The following is a 21,912-nucleotide window of genomic DNA, read 5'->3' on the forward strand; positions in this document are numbered from 1 at the left end:
GAAAAGCCTGCGTCATTTTGGCCCCTGTCACCACCGTATAATTCTCTCCTAGTCTGGGGAGAGGGAGATCGGCTCCTTTTAGTCTTTGTTCTGACAGGGTCTCGCATAAAGCCGTGGCTAGCCTGGAACTTACTGTGTAGACCAGGCTGGACCTGAACTCAGAGATCCGCCTGCCTCTGCCTTCCAGAGCGTGTGATTAAACACGCGTGTCACCACACCCTGCTCTCACTTTCTTCTTATTCCAGCCCTGGACCCTTGCTTGTACAGTGTGGGATTCACCGTGCATGAGGCCAGTCCACAAATTACCTTCTCTGGCTCTAGTAAAGGGAAGGACAGGAGTAGGTGGAGATGTCCCCGAGCTAACCTAGGTATGGTGACTTCAGCCAAGGTCACAGGCAGTTCTCAGTATGTAAAGGCTGTCCCAAGTTGGATCCCGTGTCAACTGATTCAAAGAACTTGACTTTGTAAATCCTGTCAGTTCCACATCTATAAGACCACGTTTTCAAAAAGACAAAAACATGGTTTTTTGTTTTGTTTTTTGTTTTTTAGCTCCTTCAGAATGAGTTTACATGCTACCTGGGTTACCCAACAAGGGGCCTTCAGAATTGCTGGAGGCTGGGGCTCAGTTGGTTCATGGGTGCCTAGCACAGTGGTTCTCAACCTGTGGGTTGTGACCCTCTTGGGGTGGGGGGGCTACTGACCTTTCACAGGGGTCACATGTCAGACATCCTGTATCTCAGATATTTACATTACAATTCTTGTCAGTAGCAACATTAACAGTTAAAAGGAGTGATGAAACTCATTTTATTGGGGGGTGGAGCTCACCCCACTATGAGGAGCTATATTAAGGGGTGGCAGCATCAGGAAGGTTGAGAACCACTAAGAGTCTTCACTCACCTGAACATGCTATGGTGGCTTCAGCAGCTACTCTTGGCAGGGTGGGTTGGTAGAAGTTTGCTGAGAACCCAGACAACCAGAGAGGGCGTCATTAACGGTGCTGTTCACCGGTCTCTAGGGTCACAGCCATCATAGCCACTTAGGGTCAGCTATCAAGAGACCTGGGGTAGTTCTGAGTCCAGGATATACCTGCTTTCTGAACTCTCTTGAAGGTCTCTGTGTGGGACATGCCACCCAAGTCCTGATCACGGAGAGTACATCCCATAGTATTCACTACTTTGTCCTCAGCTTGCTTTCCCGTGTCTCTGAGTCCAGCCTCTTCCCACCGAGCTGCACTAAGAGCCTCTACTGCTCCCAGTTCAGTTAAGAAAGCCTCAGGAATCACACACACACACACACACACACACACACACACACACACACACACAGACACACGTACACATCACTCACAAGGATACACAAAACCCAAGTGCCACTTGGCCTCACCCACAGTGTCTACCTTTCTGTCTGGACATTGGTATCAACCTGGCAGGAAAGCTGGCCCCAGACATGGAGTCCTGCTGTCCCAGACTGGGGGCCTGTCTGTGTTTGGAAAGTGGGAAATTAGATTTCTCACTCTATTGCCTACCTAACATTCTGGCCATGCTGGAGGACCTTGGCTGCATCTCCTAGGATGGGCCAATGGAATGTGGACATGTTGGCGAGTAGCTGGTTCCCAACAGAAAGGCTGGAGACCTCAACCCAGAAACTGGGTCCTACCTGCCACTGGGGAACGGTGGGAAGGCGACGGATTTAAGCTTCTTGTCCTCTGCTGCAGACAGGCAGTTTTTGATGGTCTCTTCCAGCTGTTCTTCACATTTGTCGGAGCCCCACTGGGGGATGTGACAGTGGATGACAAATTTGGCTGCGAGTCCACTGGATTGGCTGACGGCAGCTGGGACACAGGAGAGAGATGCAGTTATTTCCAGAGTAGGTTATTTCCTGAGTCCCACCTTAAGCCGGGTGATTAGGCCAGGCCTCCCAGGTGACCCTGGAGGACTAGGAGGTGACACATCCCTGCCACTGTGAGGCAGGTTTGGCAGGAAGCAGAGCTTTAGCCTTGAAGGGACAGCTTATGATTTTTGGTGACCTGCCAACAGGCCCCAGGTCAGAGTGGATCCTAGGGACAGGAACACATCAAAATCACATCTGGCAACTGTGGAAGATTAAGTAATGCCATCTCCAAACAACAGAATCCTTGGGTTCTTAACTGTTCCCTGACATGGCCCAGGGCACACTGTGACTGCAATTAGAGACAATGAAGATGGACTACCAGGGTTGCCACACTGCTTAGGTTTAACTGGTGACTCGCTTGCCGCAATGGTAGGATTAAAGGAATGTGCCACAGTGCCTGGCTGCTTGGATTGCCCCCCCCCATTCTCATTCTGTCTTTGTTTTTGTTTTTTGTTTTTTTTTGTTTTGAGATAGGGTGTTTTCTGTATAGCACCAGCTATCCTGGAACTTGCTTTGTAGACCAGAATGGCCTCAAACATGGAGATCCACCTGCCACCTGCCTCTGCCTCTCAAGTGCTGGGATTAAAGGCATGCGCCATCACCATCTGGCAAGGTTTAATTAAAAAAAAATTTTATGGGTATGAGTGTTTTGCCTGTGTGTCTATCTGGTTACTGTATGTATGCAATGCCCAAGGAGACCAGAAGAGGGCAGGTCCCCTGGAAGAGCAGCTGGTGGTCTTAAATGATGAGCTATCTCACTAGGCCCTCTCCTCTGTGTCCCCACCCCCCCTCGAACTTTTTATTCACCTAAACTGGCAGGGTCTTCCAACACACGTGAAGTGCCCACAAGCCAGAGCGACAGTGGCAGATCTTGTAAGAACATGGCAATGGAGGAGTCTGAGAGAAGTCCCTATGGCCGTCACTCATCAGAGGTGGCTTTTCTGTCCCCATGCTTGGTTGTGCCCTTCACTCCCCAGCTCCTTTGGCCATCTTTTCTGAGCCTTTACCATGGAACTAAGCGGCCTGGTTCAGAGATGCTTTGTGTGACCCTGGGATCCTCACTTGGCCATACATCTCTTCATTCAAGGGCACACCGACATCCACTGTACAGCGCACATGACAGAGGCTCAGCCACGAACAGGTCTGGCTTGGAGAACACACATGGTGGCACCCGGGCTCCCAGGTGCGTCTGCCAAGGACTGTGGTGTCAGGGCCATTTTTACCAGTTCCAAGAGGTTCATATTTTCCACATGTTTCAGTGTCTTTGGGAAGGCATCTGTCTGGCGGGGTGGGGTGGAGTGTTGACTCAGACGTTCCAAGCCATGGCTGCTTTCCCAGGGGACTCAGGTTCAATTCTCAGCAGCCACCTGAAGACTCACCACTGTCGGATTGTGACTCCAGTTCCAGGGGATCCGATGCCCCACTCTGACTTTGTGGGCACCAGACATGTGGTGGAAGACCTTGCTATTGAGGTAGTAGTTCACCTTGTCTGAAGAGCTCCCAGAGCTCTGTGCAAAATAGAGGGCTCCCTTTCTCCGAGGACTTTTCCTTCTCCACTGACCTTATCTGGAGAGAGTCTCTAAGCACAGGCGCCTGATCTCATCTGGAGAATGACCTGCATGGAGCTTCCTGCAAACGCTGCACGATTCAGCACATACATCTCCGCTCAGCCTTTCCAGAGTATGGTAATGAGGTACTGTGTTATAGCCAATCAGCTCTTACCACCCATATGGTAATCCGGGACCGTGTTATGACCAGTCAATCCTTTCTGCCCATAACCCTTATACACCCTACCTCCAGAGGAGTAAGCAGAAGAACCGTCTTAGTGAAGGGTCTCCGGAAGTCCTTCCAGCCGAACCCCTGCTTACCACTCTGCCTCCTCTGCCCTCATGGGCTGGAGGCCAGTGATCCCCAGGAGGGAGACCCACAGATATGCGGGTGATACACTTACATACACGTTGTCAAAATACCCATATGTAGGAAATAAAAAAACAAAAGACATATATCTCATAGTTGCCGTCAGCCTGCAGGAGACGGAAGCTCTTTAAGATAAAAAATAAAAATGCATGTCCTTCTCTGCCTCCTGAGGTCAGGACCCATGAGCCTCTCCGTGTGAGGATTTAGTCAGTGGTGGCTTGCAACACTTGTTCACTAGCGTGACATTTGTCCTCATCCCGCCTGTGGTGGTTTGCATGAGAAGAGCCCGCTACAGGCTGTATGTTCGAATGCTTGGCCTTCCAGTTGGTGAAACTGTTCGGGAAGGGCTAGGATGCATGATTTTGTTGAAAGATGGTGTGCCACTGGGGGCAGGCTTTGAGGTTTCAAAAGCCCATGCCATTCAGCGGCTGCTCAAGCACTATGCCTGCCTGCCTGCCTACCGCCAAGCTGCTCAATTGTGGTGTTTTCTCACCACAATAGAAAAGTAACTGAGACACCATCCAGCTAACGCCAAGGCCGAGGACAGAACTTGCTGCCCTTCTTGTAAGGTAAGGTCAGTTACCCTCCTTATTTTGAAAACTTAATTTTTCTCTTTCTCAGGGAAAATTATATTTCTCTCTCTCTTATTTCTCTCTCTCTCTCTCTCTCTCTCTCTCTCTCTCTCTCTCTCTCTCTCTGTGTGTGTGTGTGTGTGTGTGCGTGCGTGCGTGCATGCAGGCCACAGTACATAACATATCAGAGAAAAACACAGGGGAGTCACTTCTTGCACTAAGAGGGTCCCAGGGGCTGAACGCAGGTTTTTAAGCCCATGGCAAGAACATTCACCGGCTGAGCTTTCTCACTGGCTCAAGCTGCCAGATTATAGATGGCCACCTGTCCTCTCTGACAGCTTTAAGGATTCTTCTTGACTTCAAAACACCTGACCAAATCTCTGTGGTATTCCAGATTTACTTTCATTTGTTTGGCCCAACCTGAACTTGCACTTAAGAACCCTTTAGCAGGGGCTGGAGAGATGGTTCAGTGGTTAAGAGCACTGGACTCAATAAAGTCACTTGGTGAACTTCTGTCTCTGGTCTGTTGCTGGTGCCCTATCTGGCTTGGGTGAACAGACATTTGTTAGCCTTCAGAAAAGCTCAGCTGGGGCTGGAGAGATGGCTCTGAGATTAAGAGCACTGACTGTTCTTCCAGAGGTCCTGAGTTCAATTCCCTAGCAACCACATGGTGGCTCACAACCATCTGTAATGGGATCTGGTGCCCTTGTCTGGCATGGAGGCATACATGCAGGTATACCATTCATACAAAAAAAGTAATAATAATAGTGACAAAAAGAACTCTTTAGTTACTGCTTCATCATTTGCTCAATTTCCAAATTCTGCCTAGAAACACATCAGAGCTCCTTGTCCTGGGTTCTGGTTGCTTTTCTCGCACATTTCCAGGAGCCTCTTGGAAGCCTCCTCTGACCCTGAGACCAAGTAACCTTTCCATCCGCTGACTCAGTGCTCTGCCAGAGTCGAGGTGACAGAGGGAAGCTGGCACTGGGATGGAATCCTGACAACGGCAACTTCCGGGATGGAGGGTTGATTGTGGCTCACAGTTTGAAAGGAGACAGTCTGCCATGGAAACCGCTTAGCTTCCTAGCAATCTCAGCCAACAACTGTGAGGTGATTGGTTAAACAGTATTAGAAAGAAGAATGTAAATATTCCATTAGCTCATGTCTCCAGCCTCACTTCCCCCACCTAGGCCTCATCCCAAAGGTTCCACAACCTTCCCAAAGAGTGCTGCGAGCCAGAAGCCAAGTGTTCAAACACATGGGCCTATGGGGGGAAGCATTTCATATTTAATATCGGTGGGCAGCATAGACCTAGGCCTAGGTGAGGGCCCTCTACTCTTTCTGTCCTAGAAACACAGATTTTGCACCAACTAGAACCCTGGATAGAAAGCTCTGGGAAGGTTGGTTTTTAAAAAGTGTTTTGCCTGCCTGTATGCCTGTGCACCACATGTGTGCAGTGCCCGCAAAGGCCAGCAGAGGGCATCAGATCCCTTTGAACTGGAGTTACAGACTGAGCTGACAGGTTTCTAGGAATTAAATCCTGGTCCTCTAGAGCTACCTCTCCAGTCCTGGCTATGCGAGTTTTACTCTGGCTTTCTTCCCTAGTGATGGGAATTGAACCCGGGCCTCATGAATGCTAGGTGAATGTGCAGCCACCTAATTCCCCATGGGGATGAGCAGTGGTCCAACTTGGCAGCCTTAATCCACCGAGCCATCTTGCCGGTTCATGCCACCAAGGTCCTCTGCCTCAGCCCAAGCCACAGAACATCCAGCCTTGGACTGAAGCTTGTGAAACGGAATCCAAGATGAATCTTCCCCCTATTAAATTGATTTTCTCAGGCATTTGTCACGGTGATGGGATGCTGGCACAGATATTATTCAGTTACAAAAAAGAGGAGAGGGGATGATACATTCTACAACGTACATGAAATTAAAAAAAAAAAAAAACTATGTCAGCTACAAAATGCCAGACACAGAGGGCCTGTCACTGTATGTCTGCATTTATATGAAATGTCCAGTCCAAGTGACTCCATAGGGACAGGAAGTAGATTAGTGGTTTCCTCAATGTGGGCTTTTTGGTCAGAGGTGGTAAGAAACTTCTGAAAGCAAATAGTACATCAGGTTGTCCACACTGTAGAAGTATTTGATACCAATGAATTACATACTTTAAGAGGCATATGGGGTAAATTATATGTTCTGTATGTCTTGGTGCACACATGCAAAACTAACCCAAATAACCCCCGAGACCATTTAGTGTTCACCTCTTCTGCTCATGACCATAAGGGATCCAAGAGTCCCCAGAGCATAGGAAACAACCTACACTGGCTGTTCAAATTCAGAGTGGTTCTAAAGCAGGCCCCCGCCCCAACCCCGTGCATGCAGGTGCATGTGCGTTTCTCTGTGTGTCAGTGTGTTCAAGTGTGTGTGTGTTCATGCGTGCGTGTGTTCGTGTGTGTGTGTGTGTGTGTATGTGTGTGTGTATTTAGAGGCCAGAGAGAAGTCTTAGTGTCACCTTCAGGAGCACTTTCCACCTCCTCTGAACGGACTGTTGCCGGCCCAGAATTCATCAAGTAGATTAGACTACCTGGCCAATGAGCTCCAGGGATCCTCCTGCCTTCACCTTCCCACCACTGGCAAGCCTATGACATCAAATGTGCCTGGATTCTAGGGATGGCTCATCCTCTTGTACACAGTGATCATGTATGGATGTGGGAGGCTGGAGGTCGCAAGGATGGGGTTGAGCCAGGCTGAGATGCAGCCCAGTCCCACACTCACCTTCAGCGACTTCCAAAGGGCCTTGGGACTTGCGAAGCTCCTTCACTGTTTCCAAGAACTCTTTACCCCCAGCCTTTTCCAAGGCTTTCCCTGCAAAGGAGAACAGTGGAGCCGTGGTGAACGTCCTGTCAATAGAATCTCATTGTTGGGCATGTTAGGTCAGGAGGTATCGGGGTGACATGTCTCACTTGTTACACTTGTTTGTCAGAGGACACTGGCGGTGCTGGTGGCACAGCACAGAGGTCTGTGCAGGATAACAAGCTTTGTTAAAGGACCTCCATCCCCCACCCCACCCCTGCTCCCACATCCCTCTCTCCCTCTCTTGTGTTGCTGAGTACGGAACCTTGGACTTCCCTCTTGCTAAGCATGTCATCTTCCACAGATCCACGTCCCAGCAGGGAGGAATACCCCAATCTGAAAAACCTCAATCCAAACCTTTCCAAATGCCAACACAACACGGCCAGTCCAACATTCCACACCTGGTCTCTTGTCATGGGTGGGTCACTGTGCTATGTGTGACACATGACTGGACCCCATCTCCCTTGGGAGCATGGGGAAGGTGTTGTGTGTTGCTCAAACACTGTTCAAGTCTGTTGAAGTCACTATCAGTGTTAATAATAAAAAGTTCTTCTGAAAGGCATTTTAACAATTCATGTATTCTTTATGTGTATGAGTGTTTTGCTTGAATGTCTGTCTGTGCACCCTGTGTGTGCCTTGTGCCCATCAATGGCTTCGCCTGAGTGGCGTTTTTGGCTCTCCTTTTTGTAACACAGGCAGAGGGGAGGACATAAAAACGCAGCAGCGAAGGCAGACTGGCAGCAATAGTGGCAGCTGCGTGGCAGTAGCAGCAGCAGCGGCGGCGGCAGCTGAGCAGTTGGCAGGATGAGCTACCAAGGGGGCCAGGTGCCGAATGACAGCTGAGCTGTTTGAGGTCCAATCACTTGCACCTGGGGCCTCAGGCGGAGGGACAACTGAGTCCGAGAGAGCTGTGTGGACACTGGACTGGACCCTGCCACTTCTCCAACCCCCCAGGCCTTACCTATCTCTTCCTTGAGGTCGATCTCGGCTGTGGTTGGGTGGACGATGCCCTCCACCCTCATGGAGCCAATATGGCTGATGTCACTCTGGGTCAGGGATAGCTGCGTTAGGAAGAAAAGATGGTGACGATAGGAAGAAGATGAACTTCCTCATTGAAAAGCGTTTCAGTGTAACGGTCAGCATCGCTTTTCTCAACCATCCAGGTTGAGGGTCAGCACAGGGGCTCAAAATACCAGTGGTTTCTTTTGTTTTGAGAAAGGGCCTCAGGGAGCTTAGGCTGGCCTTGAATTCACTGGGGAAGCCAGTGCTTGTCGTCAGCTCCTCTGCCTCTACCTCCCAATGCTGGTATCACAGCCCCAAGCCACCATGCTTTGGAGACCAGCAGCCTGCCATCATTGCCCGGAACAGACATGGACTCTCCCATCTTCTTTCTCTCTTGTCATTTGTGTGTCTTTTGTTCCTCACCCCGGTCACCCGGGTCACCTCTGGCACATCTCAGTAGCTGTGTGGAAAGTAGCCCAGGCTTGCTCTCTCCTAACTCCTTCAGGAGTACAGAACTCTTGGGAGGATGTCTGTGGTCTTGCTGGGGACAAGGAGTGGGCTCTGGGTTCCCACCCTGCCCTTACCTGTGACAACTGCCACCCCCCAACCCCTCTTCTGTGCTAGGGGTCCATTCAAAGCTTTGTGGGTGCCAGGGAAACATTCTATCCTTGAGCTGCACCCTCAGCTGGAGCACCACATTCTTGGAGCTGTCTTATGTGGTTTTGGCAGAGTAGAAGGAAGAACATTTCCCAGTGTCTTCTCCAGGGAGCAGGAACCTTCTGATTCTCTAGGTAAGTTTGGGAGCAAGTCCTTGGTCCTGGAGGAGACATACATGCCACCTCTTTGTGTCTCGGTTATTATTATTTTTTTAATATCAGAAACGAATAAGGAACCTGCCACTCTCTGCTCCCTGGAGACCTTGTGGTCCCCAGCTGTCTGGATGGGGCTACATCTATCTCACTTGATGCAGGCTGAGACCAGGCAGCACGCAGAGATCCGCCTCACTGGCTACTTCTTCCCTGTGCGTCTTATTTCAGCCCCGGGTTGGCTCCGTAGACAATCTGTCTGCTCGGTGAATTTGACGCTCATAGAAATGAATTATTTGCATGTCTGGCAGGATGCTGAGAAATTGCTGGAATATACCCTGTTAGGTTTTTATCTTTTTCCCCTCCCTGCAGCTAAGGAAGGAAGGCAGACTGAATAATTGACAAATAATTCATTCCTAGCACCCGTCATATTCAAGAAACATATATTGCTATTCTCTGCCTCTGTTAAATGACATTTCATCATGGAAGCTAGGCCTCTTCAAGCCTGGCTGGCAGTTAGCAATAGATTTTTCTTGGTGGGTGAAGACATAGCTGGGGCTTGGGGATTCCCCAGCAGAACCAGGATGCCGTCCTATTGTCCCGATCCTCTAGGCAGACTTTAGGCTGACCTAACGTTGACCAGCACCCAATAGCCTGCTCTAGAAATATTTATGACACCTGGACGGAGGAGGCATCTCAGCTTTGTGAGCAGTGGCATATACAGAGGCACTTACTGCAGCCCAGTCTGTGTTATTACCTTCTGCCCCAGAACGAGGCTCTTCGAAGACAAGATGGTGAAGCCATCTCCCGGCCCATCCTCCGAGGTGGAATTTGATGTTCCTTCTTTATCGCTGTCCTTTGCTTTAGACTGTGGGTGAAACCAGAGGGAAAGATGAGGACCAGTCCAGAGAGGTTCCCACCCTGGGATTGGGGGACAGTCTTTCCATGGCCACTAACAGCGTGAGTATAAAGGGAAGTGGTCAGGCGACAGACGCTGGACGATCTGTTCTCAGTGAATGTGGCTGTCAAGTGTATTCTGCTACTGAGTTGCATTCCCGGTCCCTCTCTGCTCCCTTCCACTCTACTCTTCTCCCTCTCCTCTCCCTCCTCCTCTCCCTCTCTCCCTTTCTTTCTTCTCCCATCTTTTTGATGGTGCAGGAAGAAAACGTTTTCAGTTTGGAAACCTTCAGTTCCAGGGAGCGGGAACTTCCTGATTCTCTAGATAAGTTTGGGAGAAAGTTCATAGCCCTGGAGGGGACATACATGCCACCTCTTCATGTCTCAGGGTTTTTTTTTTTGTTTTTGTTTTTGTTTTTTTTTTTTTTTCAATACAGGGTTTCTCCCATATAGTCCTGGCTGTCCTGGAACTCACTTTGTAGACCAGGCTGGCCTCGAACTCAGAAATCCGCCTGTCTCTGCCTCCCAAGTGCTGAGATTAAAGGTGTGTGCTACCACCACACGGCTTTTTTTTTTTTTTTTTTTAAATATCAGAAATGAATAAGGAACCTGTCACTCTCTGCTCCCTGGAGACCTTGTGGTCCCCAGCTGTCTAGATGGGGATACATCTATCTCACTTGATGCAGGCTGAGGCCAGGCAGCACGCAGAGATCCGCCTCACTGGCTACTTCCCCGGGTGTGTGTGTTTGACATTCATACACACCCATCATTGTGCCTTGCCTACCCCTCCCCCTATCGGAGGGTGTCTATGGGTTGAACTCAGGGTGTCAGCCAATCGTGTGCTTCTGAGCCATACCCCAGGCCGGGGAAACAGTAAACAGGAAAGAAACGGCTAACACAATATGGACGGTGATACAGCTCAGTGGGTAGAGAGTCACACGTAGGAAGCCCTGGGTTTGACCAATAAATGAGGCCCAATAGCATACAACTAATCCAGGAACTCAGGAGGTGGACACTGCAGGGTCAGAAGTCCAAGGTCATCCTTGGCTACATAGACAAGTGAGGCCAACCTGGGCTACAAGAGCTACTGTCTCAAACAATGAAACCAAACCAAACCAAACCAAACCAAACCAAACCAAACCAAACCAAACCAAACCACACCTGGTATCATAACAATGATTATGGGAGCCCACAGGCCCCTGTAGTCTTTTGTGTCTAAGATTTATAAGCACCTAAGCCAATGGTTCTCAACCTGTGGGTCTTGACCTCTTTGGGGTCAAATGACCCCTTCACATAAGAGTTGCAAGTCAGCTATCCTGCACATCAGATATTTACACTGTGATTCATAACAGTAGCAAAGTCGCAGCTATGAAGTAGCAACGAAAATAATTTTATGGTTAAGGGGTCACTACAAGGTGAGAGTCTGTATTAAAGGGTCACAGCACTAGGATGTTTGAGAAGCACTGAATTCGAAGCCAAGCGGCTAGGTCAAGAAGCTACATTCACGCTGGGCCTCCCTCCTCACCAGGATTGTCCTGGGGCCCAGTGGCAGTGGCACGAACTCTTGTATGCTATTTTGTTATGGTGGAGATCGGCAGAGCGACAATCTAAGCACTCTGTTGTTTCTCTGAACCGCCAGTGATGGAAGTGTTTGGTGTCTCTGCTGCTCAGGGCTGCTGCGCATGTGAAAGGTTGCTTACTGGATCTGAGGAGCCAAGCTTTCAATGGAATTATTATTACTGTTGTCGTCGTTGTTTTCGAAACGCTTGGGAGAAGGCCTAGCACCTCTCTCCCCAGTCCCCTGCATGCTGGGTGATGTTCCACCATTAAGCTATACCTCTAGTTAAAATTTTTGTTTTCGAGACAAGGTTTCTCTGTGTAGCCCTGGGTCTTGGAACCCACTCTGTAGACCAGGCTGGCCTTGAACTCAGATATCCACCTGCCTCTGCTTCCCGAGTGCTGGGGTTGAATTAAAGATGTGTGCCACCATGCCTAGCTCCAAACTCCTGCCACTTTGACTTCCTGCTCCATGATGGTTTATATCCTTGAACTACACTCCTTCTCCCTCAAGTATTTTATTACAGCGTTGGGGATAGGGAAACCAAGGCGGACACTAGCCTTGCATGTGAAGGAAGTGTCCCCACGATATCGCCACTGCTCAAAGATCCCACCTAATCACATCCCTTGGGGGTTACGTTTCCAGAAAGAAGCAGGGTGCCTACTATGGGAATAGCTGGCTCTCAAAAGGCTCCACCGCTCACCTTCTTGGACGTCCGTGGCTTGGTGGCCTTGGATTTCTTACCCCCCTTCTTGCCTGATGCGGCCTTCCTTCCTCTTTTCTCTGGGGGTGGGGAGAGGATCGTCTCTGACTTGCCTTTGGTCCCTCGCTTCTTGGCCAGCAGTTCGGGGTGGATTCTCGGCAGGACACCCCCACTGGCGATAGTCACTCCTTTCAGTAGCTGAGAGAGGAATGTAAAAAGCTGGTCAGGCCTGCGCAGGCTATCTCCGGTCTCAGCACTGGCCAAACAAGGCTTAAGTCTGGCTTCTGCTCAGCTAACAAAAAGTGATTATCACAGAGCTACCGGCTCACTCATCCTACGCTTGCAAAGCGTTTCTCAACAGGCATGAGGTTGTTTGTGGTCTTGCAGAGAAAGCAAAACACAGAGGAATCAAAGGGTCAGAGAAGTCAAAACTGGCACGATGCCCGGGGCCCTGGAGTTTTCAGATGACAGTGGAGAACAGAGAGCTTCACGTATGGGAAGCACAGCTGGTTAAACCTGGGTTCAAAGGTTAACTCAAGAATGAGATCAGGCTCAGTGGTTAAGAGCACTGACTGCTCTTCCAAAGGTCCTGAGTTCAAATCCCAGCAACCACATGGTGGATCACAACCATCTGTCATGAGATCTGACACCCTCTTCTGGTGTGTCTGAAGGCAGCTACAGTGTACTCAGATATATAATAAATAAATCTTTAGACTGAGGCGAGTGGGGCCGAATGGAATGAGCAGAGGTCCTGAATTCAAATTCCCAGCAACCACATGATTGCTCACAACCATCGGTACAGCTACAGTGTACTCATATATATAGAATAGGTAAATAAATCTTAAAAAAAAAAAAAAAAAAAAGAATGAGATCCAGTGGCTCGCTCGCACACTCTCAAACCTGTGTCCCATTAGGAATCTACACTTGGCCATGAACCTCCCAATGGATGCATTTTGAACAATCAGAGGACAATCATATATTCTGCATATTCTAAATCAGAGGGTGGTCTGAACCCACACTTTATCCTCCACCCCCTAGCCGTCCATCCGTTACCAGAGCAGCACAGACACCTTGGGAGTCTAAAAACATCTACAGCAAATAGACAGTTATTACAGCATTCTTTTGCATGACTTTGTAGCAATCCATTTTTATCATATTTTTTTGGCGGAGGCGGGTGGGGGTGGGGTAGCGATCACTCTATGATCGCCTGGCCACTTTGAAGATTCTTTAGTTTGAGAAGAATGAGTTCGGAACATGAATATAGGTAGAAATTCCCATACCATTTACCCCCGCAGCAGCCTACTGTGCCTAGGAAGACATTCGCTTGACTGTGGAGCCCATCAGTTCTAATGCATAGATAAGGAGTCTCCTAGTCATACCTCAATACATCACCCACAGGGTTTGAGTTAAGAAACTGCCAGGAATAATTATATGCATGAGATGGATTGTTTTTAATAAGGAGATCAACTCTTGAAGGCACGGCAGAGTCTGTTCTAGAGGAGATTTGGTCTTGTCTCTGAATGCAAAGATCTGCTCTTCTCGGCCTGGGCCTGATGAGCGAGCATGCGCATGTGCGTGCGTAGATGCGTGCGTGCGTGCGTGCGTGCGTGTGCGTGTGTGTGTGTGTGTGTGTGTGCGCGCACGCGCGCGCGCAGATGGGACTGAGAAGTATCACTGGTATGACTGTGGCTAGGTCCACCCAGGAGCATGCCTGGCAACCGTGCCCCCCACCCCACTACCCCCTCCCCCCGCCGCCCTCTCCCCAAGCCCAGGGTGCTGACCTACCTGGTTGAGTTCCTCGTCGTTGGCAACGGCCAGCAGGATGTGTCTGGGGGCTATCCGTGCCTTCTTGTTGTCCCTCGCAGCGTTCCCAGCCAACTCCAGGATTTCCGCTGGAATATAAGCAGGGGTTAATAGACAATCGAGTTATATTATTACTGCTGTGTATGTGAGTGTGTGCATTCATCCACGGAGAGATCAGAAGACAAGTTTGTGGAGTTGGTTCTCTCCTCCCACACGAGCTCTGGGGACTGATCTCCTGTCGGATGTGTGCTACAAATGCCTTTACCTCTGAGCCATCTTGCCCATCCTAAAGCTTGCCATTTCTGCTTTGGGCTGTGATCTTAGTCATCCAGAGCTGTATGTGGCCCAAAGGCCCCAGGTTTGATACAACAGGTATTTCATACCATTCTTTTTTCCCTGAAGACTTGCAGAGTTCAGAAGAAGGTTGCTCCGTCCCTTGGAACTGGAGTTGGAGATGGCTGTGAGCTGCCATGTAGGCGCTAGGAATCAAACCCAAGTCCTCTGCATGAGTGGCCCATGTTCTAACCACTGGGCCATCTTTAGCTCTTTTTTTTTTTTAATTTTTTTTTTTTATTTCTCTAAAAATTTGTTAGTGTGTATATGTGGGGTGGGGTGATCATGCCACAGTGACCAATACATCATCTTCTTGGCTCTCTCTCTCTCTCTCTCTCTCTCTCTCTCTCTCTCTCTCTCTCTCTCTCTCTCTCTCTCTCTCTCTCTCTGCCTAAATCAGGGTCTCACTATGCAGTCTTGCATGGCCTTGAACTTGCAGGGATCTTCCTGCCCCTGCCTCCTGGGTGCTGGAATTAAAGGTGTGAGCTACTTTTGTTTCTTGCTCCTTTTCTTTCTTCTTTGCTTTTATTGTTGTTGTAAATTTTCATTTTATTTTAGATTTATTTGTTTATTTTATGTATATGAGTACACTGTTGATGTCTTCAGACACACCAGAAGAGGGCATCAGGTCCCATTACAGATGGTTGTGAGCCATCATGTGGTTGCTGGGAATTGAACTCAGTACCTCTAGAAGAGTAGTCAGTGCTCTTAACCACTGAGCCATCTTGCCAGCCCTGATTTATTTTATTTTTAATTAAAGGTTATTTTACTTTCTCTTTAGTTGTGGAAAGATGCTTCATTTGCTTTAAAAATTGTGAATGAGGAGCTGGAGAGATGGCTCAGTGGTTAAGAGCACTGACTGCTCTTCCAGAGGACCCAGGTTCAATTCCCAGCAACCACAAGATGGCTCACAACCATCTGTAATGGGGTCTGATGCCCTCTTCTGGTGTGTCTGAAGACAGCGACAGTGTACTCACATACTTAATATACATAATTGTTTTTTTTTTAAAGTGTGAATGAGGAGCTGGAGAGATGGCTCAGAGGTTAGGAGCACGTCTGCTCTTCCAGGGGGACCAGAGTTCAGTTCCCAGAACCCATGTCAGGCTGCTCAGTCTCCTGTAACTCTAGGATCTAGCACCTTCTTCTGGCCTCCATGGGTACCCACATACATATGGGACACACACACACACACACAAATAAAAACAAATCTTAAAAAAAGAAAGCGTGACTAAGTTTGGCATGGTGCCTGCTTATTGATCCCAGCACTGGGGAGGCCGAAGCAGAAGGACCCCGAGATCCAGGCCAGCTTGGGCTACACCATGGGACACAATCAATCAAACACACATACACAAACCGAAACGAAAAAATAAAAGAGTGGTTTTAAAGAGAACGGTTTGTAGTAAGAGCTGGAGGCAACGGGCCAACGTCTCACTGAGGGAAAATAGGGCTGCATGTGGGGGGTGCACAAATGTTCTGTGTGGAAGAATGTGGATAGTCTCTGGGCTTTGAAGGCATCTGCTGGTACAATGGTGTAAGGACCCAGGCCTGAAATGAACAGGGCAGGGATTCTTCACGCATCAGCTCGACCTCATTTCGAACGGAAGAGCCCATCAAGGTGCTATCATTCAGAAAAATCGACAGCAGCAGTTGAAACTCGGATCATGTATGCCATGTTAGCCAGGCAGATGTGATTCACAAAAACATCAGAATAAGACAAACAACAGAGTTAAATATTTATATGGCACTTCCAGAATGGAAAAGCATTAATGAACTGCTGATGCTTCTCAGGTCTTTCCTGAAATACTCAGCAATGCCTAGCAAGCTTACCAATAGTTCACTGACACAGTGACCCTTGTGTGTGTGTGTGTGTGTGTGTGTGTGTGTGTGTGTGTGCACATGCCCATGCATGCCTGTGCAGAGGCCAGAGGTTGAGGTCTGGGGTAGTCCTCTATTTCTCTCTACCATACTTTTGCATAGTCTCTTACTAAGTGGAAGCTTACTATTTCGTTGGCTAGACTGGCTGGCCGATGAGCTTTGGGGATCTGCCTCCATCCCAGTGTTTGGGTTACAGGCTATGCATGGCTTTTGCCTGGGTATTGGGATAGTAACTCAGGTCCCCACACTCGAGTAGCAAGCACTTTATTAACCAAGCCATCTCGGCAGCCCCACGACCTCATTTTCTGGATGGCTGAAGAAGTATAACACGACTGTTGGGCAGATGGGACAAATATTTTGAAATCGATGCCGTATTAGATTACCTGGCATGTGGTTTCAGGTTGCTACCCGGCTTCCCTTTCTTTTAAAAACTGTGTGTAGCCCTGGATGGCCTGCAACTCACTCTGTGGAGCAGGCTAGCCTCAAACTCATACAAATCCATCTGCCTCAGCTGCCTCAGTACTTAAACTGTTGGGAGGGTTCTCAAGAAGGCAGAATTCTCGCCGGGCTGTGGTGGCACATACCTTTAACCCCAGCACTTGGGAGGCAGAGACAGGCGGATTTCTGAGTTCGAGGCCAGCCTGGTCTACAAAGTGAGTTCCAGGACAGCCAGGGCTACAGAGAAACCCTGTCTTGAAAAAAAAAAAAAAAAAAAAAGGGCAGGATTCTCGAGGTACTTAGCCTTGGCTTGTGGGAAGGGGGAAATAACAAACTAAGACTTTGTTAGAAACATTGCTACTTGAGAATAAACTGACCCTATAGGGTCTCATCCCACTTAATTCTCTAGGCTGTGCATATTTTCCTTGCATAGATTTTTGTTTGTCTGTTTTTCAGACAAGGTTTCTCCCGTGTAGTTCTGGCTGTCTTGGAACTGCTCTGTCGACCAGGCTGGCCTTGAACTCAGAGATCCACCTGCCTCTGCGTCCTGAGTGCTGGAGTTAAAGATGTGCACCACACCCAGCTGCATATGTATTTCTTAAAAGGCAACCATAACATTGTTGCGTTTCTGCTTAAGACGTGAGAACAACTTAGCCATCCAGCGGAGTTAAGTGAGAAGCCCAGGGTGCATCTCTCCCACTGGGTGGAGTGGTGCACATCTGTGACCCCAGCACACAGGAGGCCGAGGCAAGAGGATCAAACTGAGTGTGAAGCCAGCCTGGTGAAATAGTGAGGTCAGGCTAGCCTGGGCAACCGAGTGAGACCCTGGGTTAAAACCAAACAAGCCACTCTTGTCCTGGCTGATCTGAGACTGTGTTCTTGAGTGTGTTTGTGTGTCCCCCCGCCCCCGCGCGTGCGCGCGCGCGCACGTGTGTGTGTGTGTGTGTGTGTGTGTGTAAAAGGTCAATCTCAGATGTCATTCCTCTGGGGCTAGCCACCTCATTTTTGAGACAGGCTCTCTCACGGGGACCTAGAACTCGCTGATTGGCAGGGCTGGCTAGCCAGCAAGCCCCAGGGAGTCACCTGTTTACACTTCTCCAGTGCCAGGATCTCAAGTATGTGGCACGGTGCCCAGTTTTTACATGAAGTCTGGGGATCAAATTCAGGTTCTCATGATTGTCTGGCAAGCACTTTACCAACTGAAATCACACACACACACACACACACACACACACACCCCGCCACCCTCTCACTTTAAGTATACCAAAAGCAAAACAAACAAACAAAAGCCTCACAACTCCGGCCCTGACTCCTCCCTCCCCCCAACTCACTCCATATGCAGCATTTTCTAATGTAAGCTATACTTTTCTGGGTAGGTCTAGAACAGTTTAAATGTGGGCTCTCTGTCCTATGTGGACCAATTTTCCAATGCCCTTTCTACTTCCCCAAAGCCTTTAGAAGCCAACCTTGGCCAAGCAGGCCAGGAAAAGCCCTGCTATTATCTGGAAGTATCTTTGAGGCGGGAATTGGGAGATTCACAGCAGCCTGCCCCAAGGTGAAGGACACCTGCCTGTGGGGTCCCTCAATGCTGGAATTACCTGCTAGGTACTCAATGACCGCAGCCATGTAGACGGGAGCACCTACGCTGATCCTGTACTTGAAGGTTCCCTTTTTCAAGTAGCGCATCAACCGGCCTACTGGAAAGATGACGCCGGCCCTGGCTGACCGGGACAGCTTGGACATTTTCTTCTTCCCGCTCCGGCCTGACATCTTGCCTCGATTTTCCTCTCAGCTTGCTGACAGAGTGGTCTCTTGGCACCTACACAATACTAGGAAGGAAAGAAGGCAGGATTGAGGTTGGCTGGAGACATCAGAGGCACATCAGTGTGGCTTTAGGACACATTGTGACATTTCTGGCTGTCCTGTGGAGGCAGCTGATCCCTGGCTGCCAACATAAGAAGCTGCAGGCAGGAGCTGGGCAGGGCCTCTGAAGGGCATCTTCGACCCCCACACAAACATCCCTTCCCGCAAGGCAGCCCCGAGCAGCAGAGGCCAAAGGAAGCGGGGGAAGTTACACTCCTGTACCCAGCTGTGCAGTGATGGCCAAGAGGTCATCTCCTTGTCCCCAGACCTTGTGAATATTACTCTGTATGAAATGATTTTGCAGATGTGATTAACTTTAAAGTACAGATCCTCATACTTGGGATTGGCTGGGAATTCTTCATTCTATTGCCTCTACTCCTAAGTAGCTGAGATTACAGGTGAGAGCTGCCACACCTGGCTCCATGTTTCGTTTTAAAGAGTCTAATTATGTGGTCTTGGGTGGTCTCACATTCACTATGTAGATCAGGCTGGCCTTGAACTCAGAGATACCCACCTGTCCCCGCATCCTCAGTGCTGGGACTAAAGACATGCACCACCACAGGCCATAGTTTTACGTGGTGTTTCTCAAAAGGAAGCACGTTCCAGTGTCTCTAGTAATGAAGTCTTTTTTTCTTTTAGCCAGGGTCTCAGGTAGCCCAGGCTAGCCTGCAATATACCCACCTTTTGTTACTTGGTGGGTTTTTTTCTTCTACCCTTCTTCACCCCTTCTCAATCACCCTTTCAACCCAACACTAAATAAGAGAGATTAAAGGTTAAAGGGAAAGAGATACCTGCATAAAGTTAGGGGTGGGAAATGGGGCAACATTTTTGTTGTTAGACTACTTCCTGTTGAGTGTCAAGTTCCTTGGGGAAAGACAGGCTACCTAATTTCTTCTCTGCACTTAACAAACCATGATCAACAGTGACCTACAGCAAGCAACCAACAACCAAACAATACCCCCTGACCCCCACTCCCCACACTGCTTCTCAGGGCCCTAGCTCTTATATAGTCTCTGAAGATGTTCCAGAATTTAATATGTCACACACTCATAGAACCTATCTGCAGCTGGCAAAGTCACGCCCCTGCTAGAGCACAAGACAAATCACAGTCAGCTGCTGCGGTCAGTCCAAAGTAGCCACATATCCCACATCTGGGATTATAACAAGAACATATTTTAAAAATATTTCTGTGTTTTTTTTTAAAGAACCCAAAACTCCAAAATTGTCACTGTATTGGAAGTTAATATGCAGTTGAGGATGACCTTGATTGAACATGTGATTCTCCTGCCTCCATCTCCTGAGTACTGGGATTGAAGTCATGTACAACCATAACAAGTTTACATGGTGTTGGGGATCAAACCCAGACTGACCTTCCTGCACACTAGGCAAGCACCCCGTCTACAGGGCTACACTTCCAACCCCAGAATACCATTCTTTAAAACAGAAGCCTTCCCCAAAGGGCAGTATTGATGAATTATGTTGTTGCCTAGCAACTAGACAGCAAACAGAACCCAGAGTTTTGTTCCTTGGGATGGGGAGTCCAGGATGATTTGGGGGATACTTTTGAAGCCACACAGAGAGGTGGATTCCGTGTGACGCACCAAGGGACAAGGCTCTAGCTTACTGTCCCTTATGAAGCCATCTTCTAAGTGAAGACAGCTGTGGCATCCTGGACACACTTTTGCTCTTGTTATTTTGAAACAGGATCTTTCTATGTAGCCATGGGCAGCCTGTGTCAGGTTTGCTCAGACACAGTCTTTCTAAGGCTAAAAATAATTGTTAAAGGGCTGGGTTGGTCTCAAGCTGTCAGGTAAGTGAATATTGTGACCAAAAAAATATCATATACTATTTATAACTTATATAGTAAAGATCACAATATATAACAAAGTATAACAATATATAATTATGGAGCGGTATAATTCAGAGTAAGTAAATTACATAGGACAAAACAAGAGCAGAGTAAAGCCAGAGGCATTTCTAGGAAATGAGTCAAAGCTCTCTGCTCCAGGGTGATGGCATTCCCTTGTTGATACAAAGGAGAAAGTAAAAATAAACTGACATTCCTTCTGCCCACAGAGGCAGCAGCTCACATTTCCACAAGGCCGGCTTAGCCGCAGCCCACGTGACAACGAGAAAGCCAAAGGCTCAAAGGATGATGGGAGATAGTACTAAATGGATGCCCAGCTGCTGGGAGATACACAGCTAGGGTTACTGAACCTCGCACAGGACATTTTCTTATTTATTTTTGCATGTGCATATGTACATATGTGTGTTTCTGTGTATATGTACATGTACTGGATAGTTTTATGTCAACTTGTCATGGGCTAGAATCATCTGAGAACCCCAGTTGAGAAAACACTTCCGTGAGGTCAGGCTGTAGAGCATTTTCTTAATTCAGGATTGATGGGAGAGGGCCCAATCCCTTATGAGTAAGGCCACCCCTGGGCTGGTGGTCCTGGGCTCTATTAAAAAACAGGCGGAGCCTCTCCATGGCCTCTGCATCAGCTCCTGCCTCCAGGATCCTGCCCTGAGTGCCAATCCTGGCTTCCTTCAATGATGGACTACAATGTGGAAGTGCAAGATGAATAAACCCTTTCCTCCCCAACTTGCTTTTGGTCATGATGTTTCATCACAGCAATAGAAGCCCTAAGACAATATGTCTCTCTCACATATACATATATACATATATATGTATATATATATATATGCATATATGTGTGTGTATGTATGCATGTGTGTATCTATTCATGAGTGTGTATGTATGTATGCATGTACGTGTGTATGTATGCATGTGTGTGTGTGTGTGTGTGTGTGTGTGTGTGTGTGTGTAGGGGATGGGGAACTTGCATGAATGGCACTCCACAGAGTGCAACTAAACTCAGGTCATCGGGCTTAGTAGCACTTTCCTTTATACACTGTGCCATCTTGTAGGTTTAATTTCCTGTTGCATCCCAAAGTCTGTTAGGGTTGAGATATTTTACACATCAACTATGGAATTAAGAGTAATCAGTCCTGAGACATTTCCTTCCTTCCTTCCTTCCTTCCTTCCTTCCTTCCTTCCTTCCTTCCTTCCTTCCTTCTTTCCTTCCTTCCTTCCTTCTTTCCTTTCTTCCTTCCTTCTCTCTCTCTCTCTCCATTGTTTTCTTTTTATTCTTATTTTATGTGTATGAATCTTAATTTATTGATTTGTTTGCTTGGCTATTTATTTTATGTGTAAGGGTGTTCAGCCTTACACACAAGCATGCCTGCTGCAGGTAGGGACCAGACGAGAGTGCCGGATCCCGTGACTGCAGTTACAGACAGCCGTGAGCTGTCACACGGATGCTGTTGAACAATCCTGGGTCCTCTGGAGGAGCAGCCAGTGTTCTTCACCACTGAGCCATCTCTCTAGGACCTTCCCAT

General features: G+C 48.4%; 1 protein-coding gene across 2 annotated transcripts in view; it reads right to left on the minus strand.

Moving 5' to 3' along the window:
* Macroh2a2 (macroH2A.2 histone) overlaps positions 1–21,912 on the minus strand; it is a 45,965-nt gene that overhangs the window by 839 nt on the left and 23,214 nt on the right. Inside the window, exons 2-9 of one of the 2 annotated variants that reach the window (XM_006513833.4) lie at positions 18,246–18,476; positions 13,984–14,090; positions 12,199–12,396; positions 9,798–9,908; positions 8,194–8,293; positions 7,155–7,244; positions 1,657–1,831; positions 898–957 (exon numbers count right to left, since the gene is read on the minus strand). In XM_006513833.4, coding sequence (XP_006513896.1) covers positions 918–957; positions 1,657–1,831; positions 7,155–7,244; positions 8,194–8,293; positions 9,798–9,908; positions 12,199–12,396; positions 13,984–14,090; positions 18,246–18,417 — 993 coding nt within the window. In that variant the 5' untranslated portion in view covers positions 18,418–18,476 and the 3' untranslated portion in view covers positions 898–917. The remainder of the gene's footprint in view (positions 1–897; positions 958–1,656; positions 1,832–7,154; positions 7,245–8,193; positions 8,294–9,797; positions 9,909–12,198; positions 12,397–13,983; positions 14,091–18,245; positions 18,477–21,912) is intronic. The other variant, NM_207000.2, reaches the window with a different exon arrangement.

The sequence above is a fragment of the Mus musculus genome, chromosome 10 (genome assembly GCF_000001635.26).
Source record: "Mus musculus strain C57BL/6J chromosome 10, GRCm38.p6 C57BL/6J".
Lineage (NCBI taxonomy): Eukaryota > Metazoa > Chordata > Mammalia > Rodentia > Muridae > Mus > Mus musculus.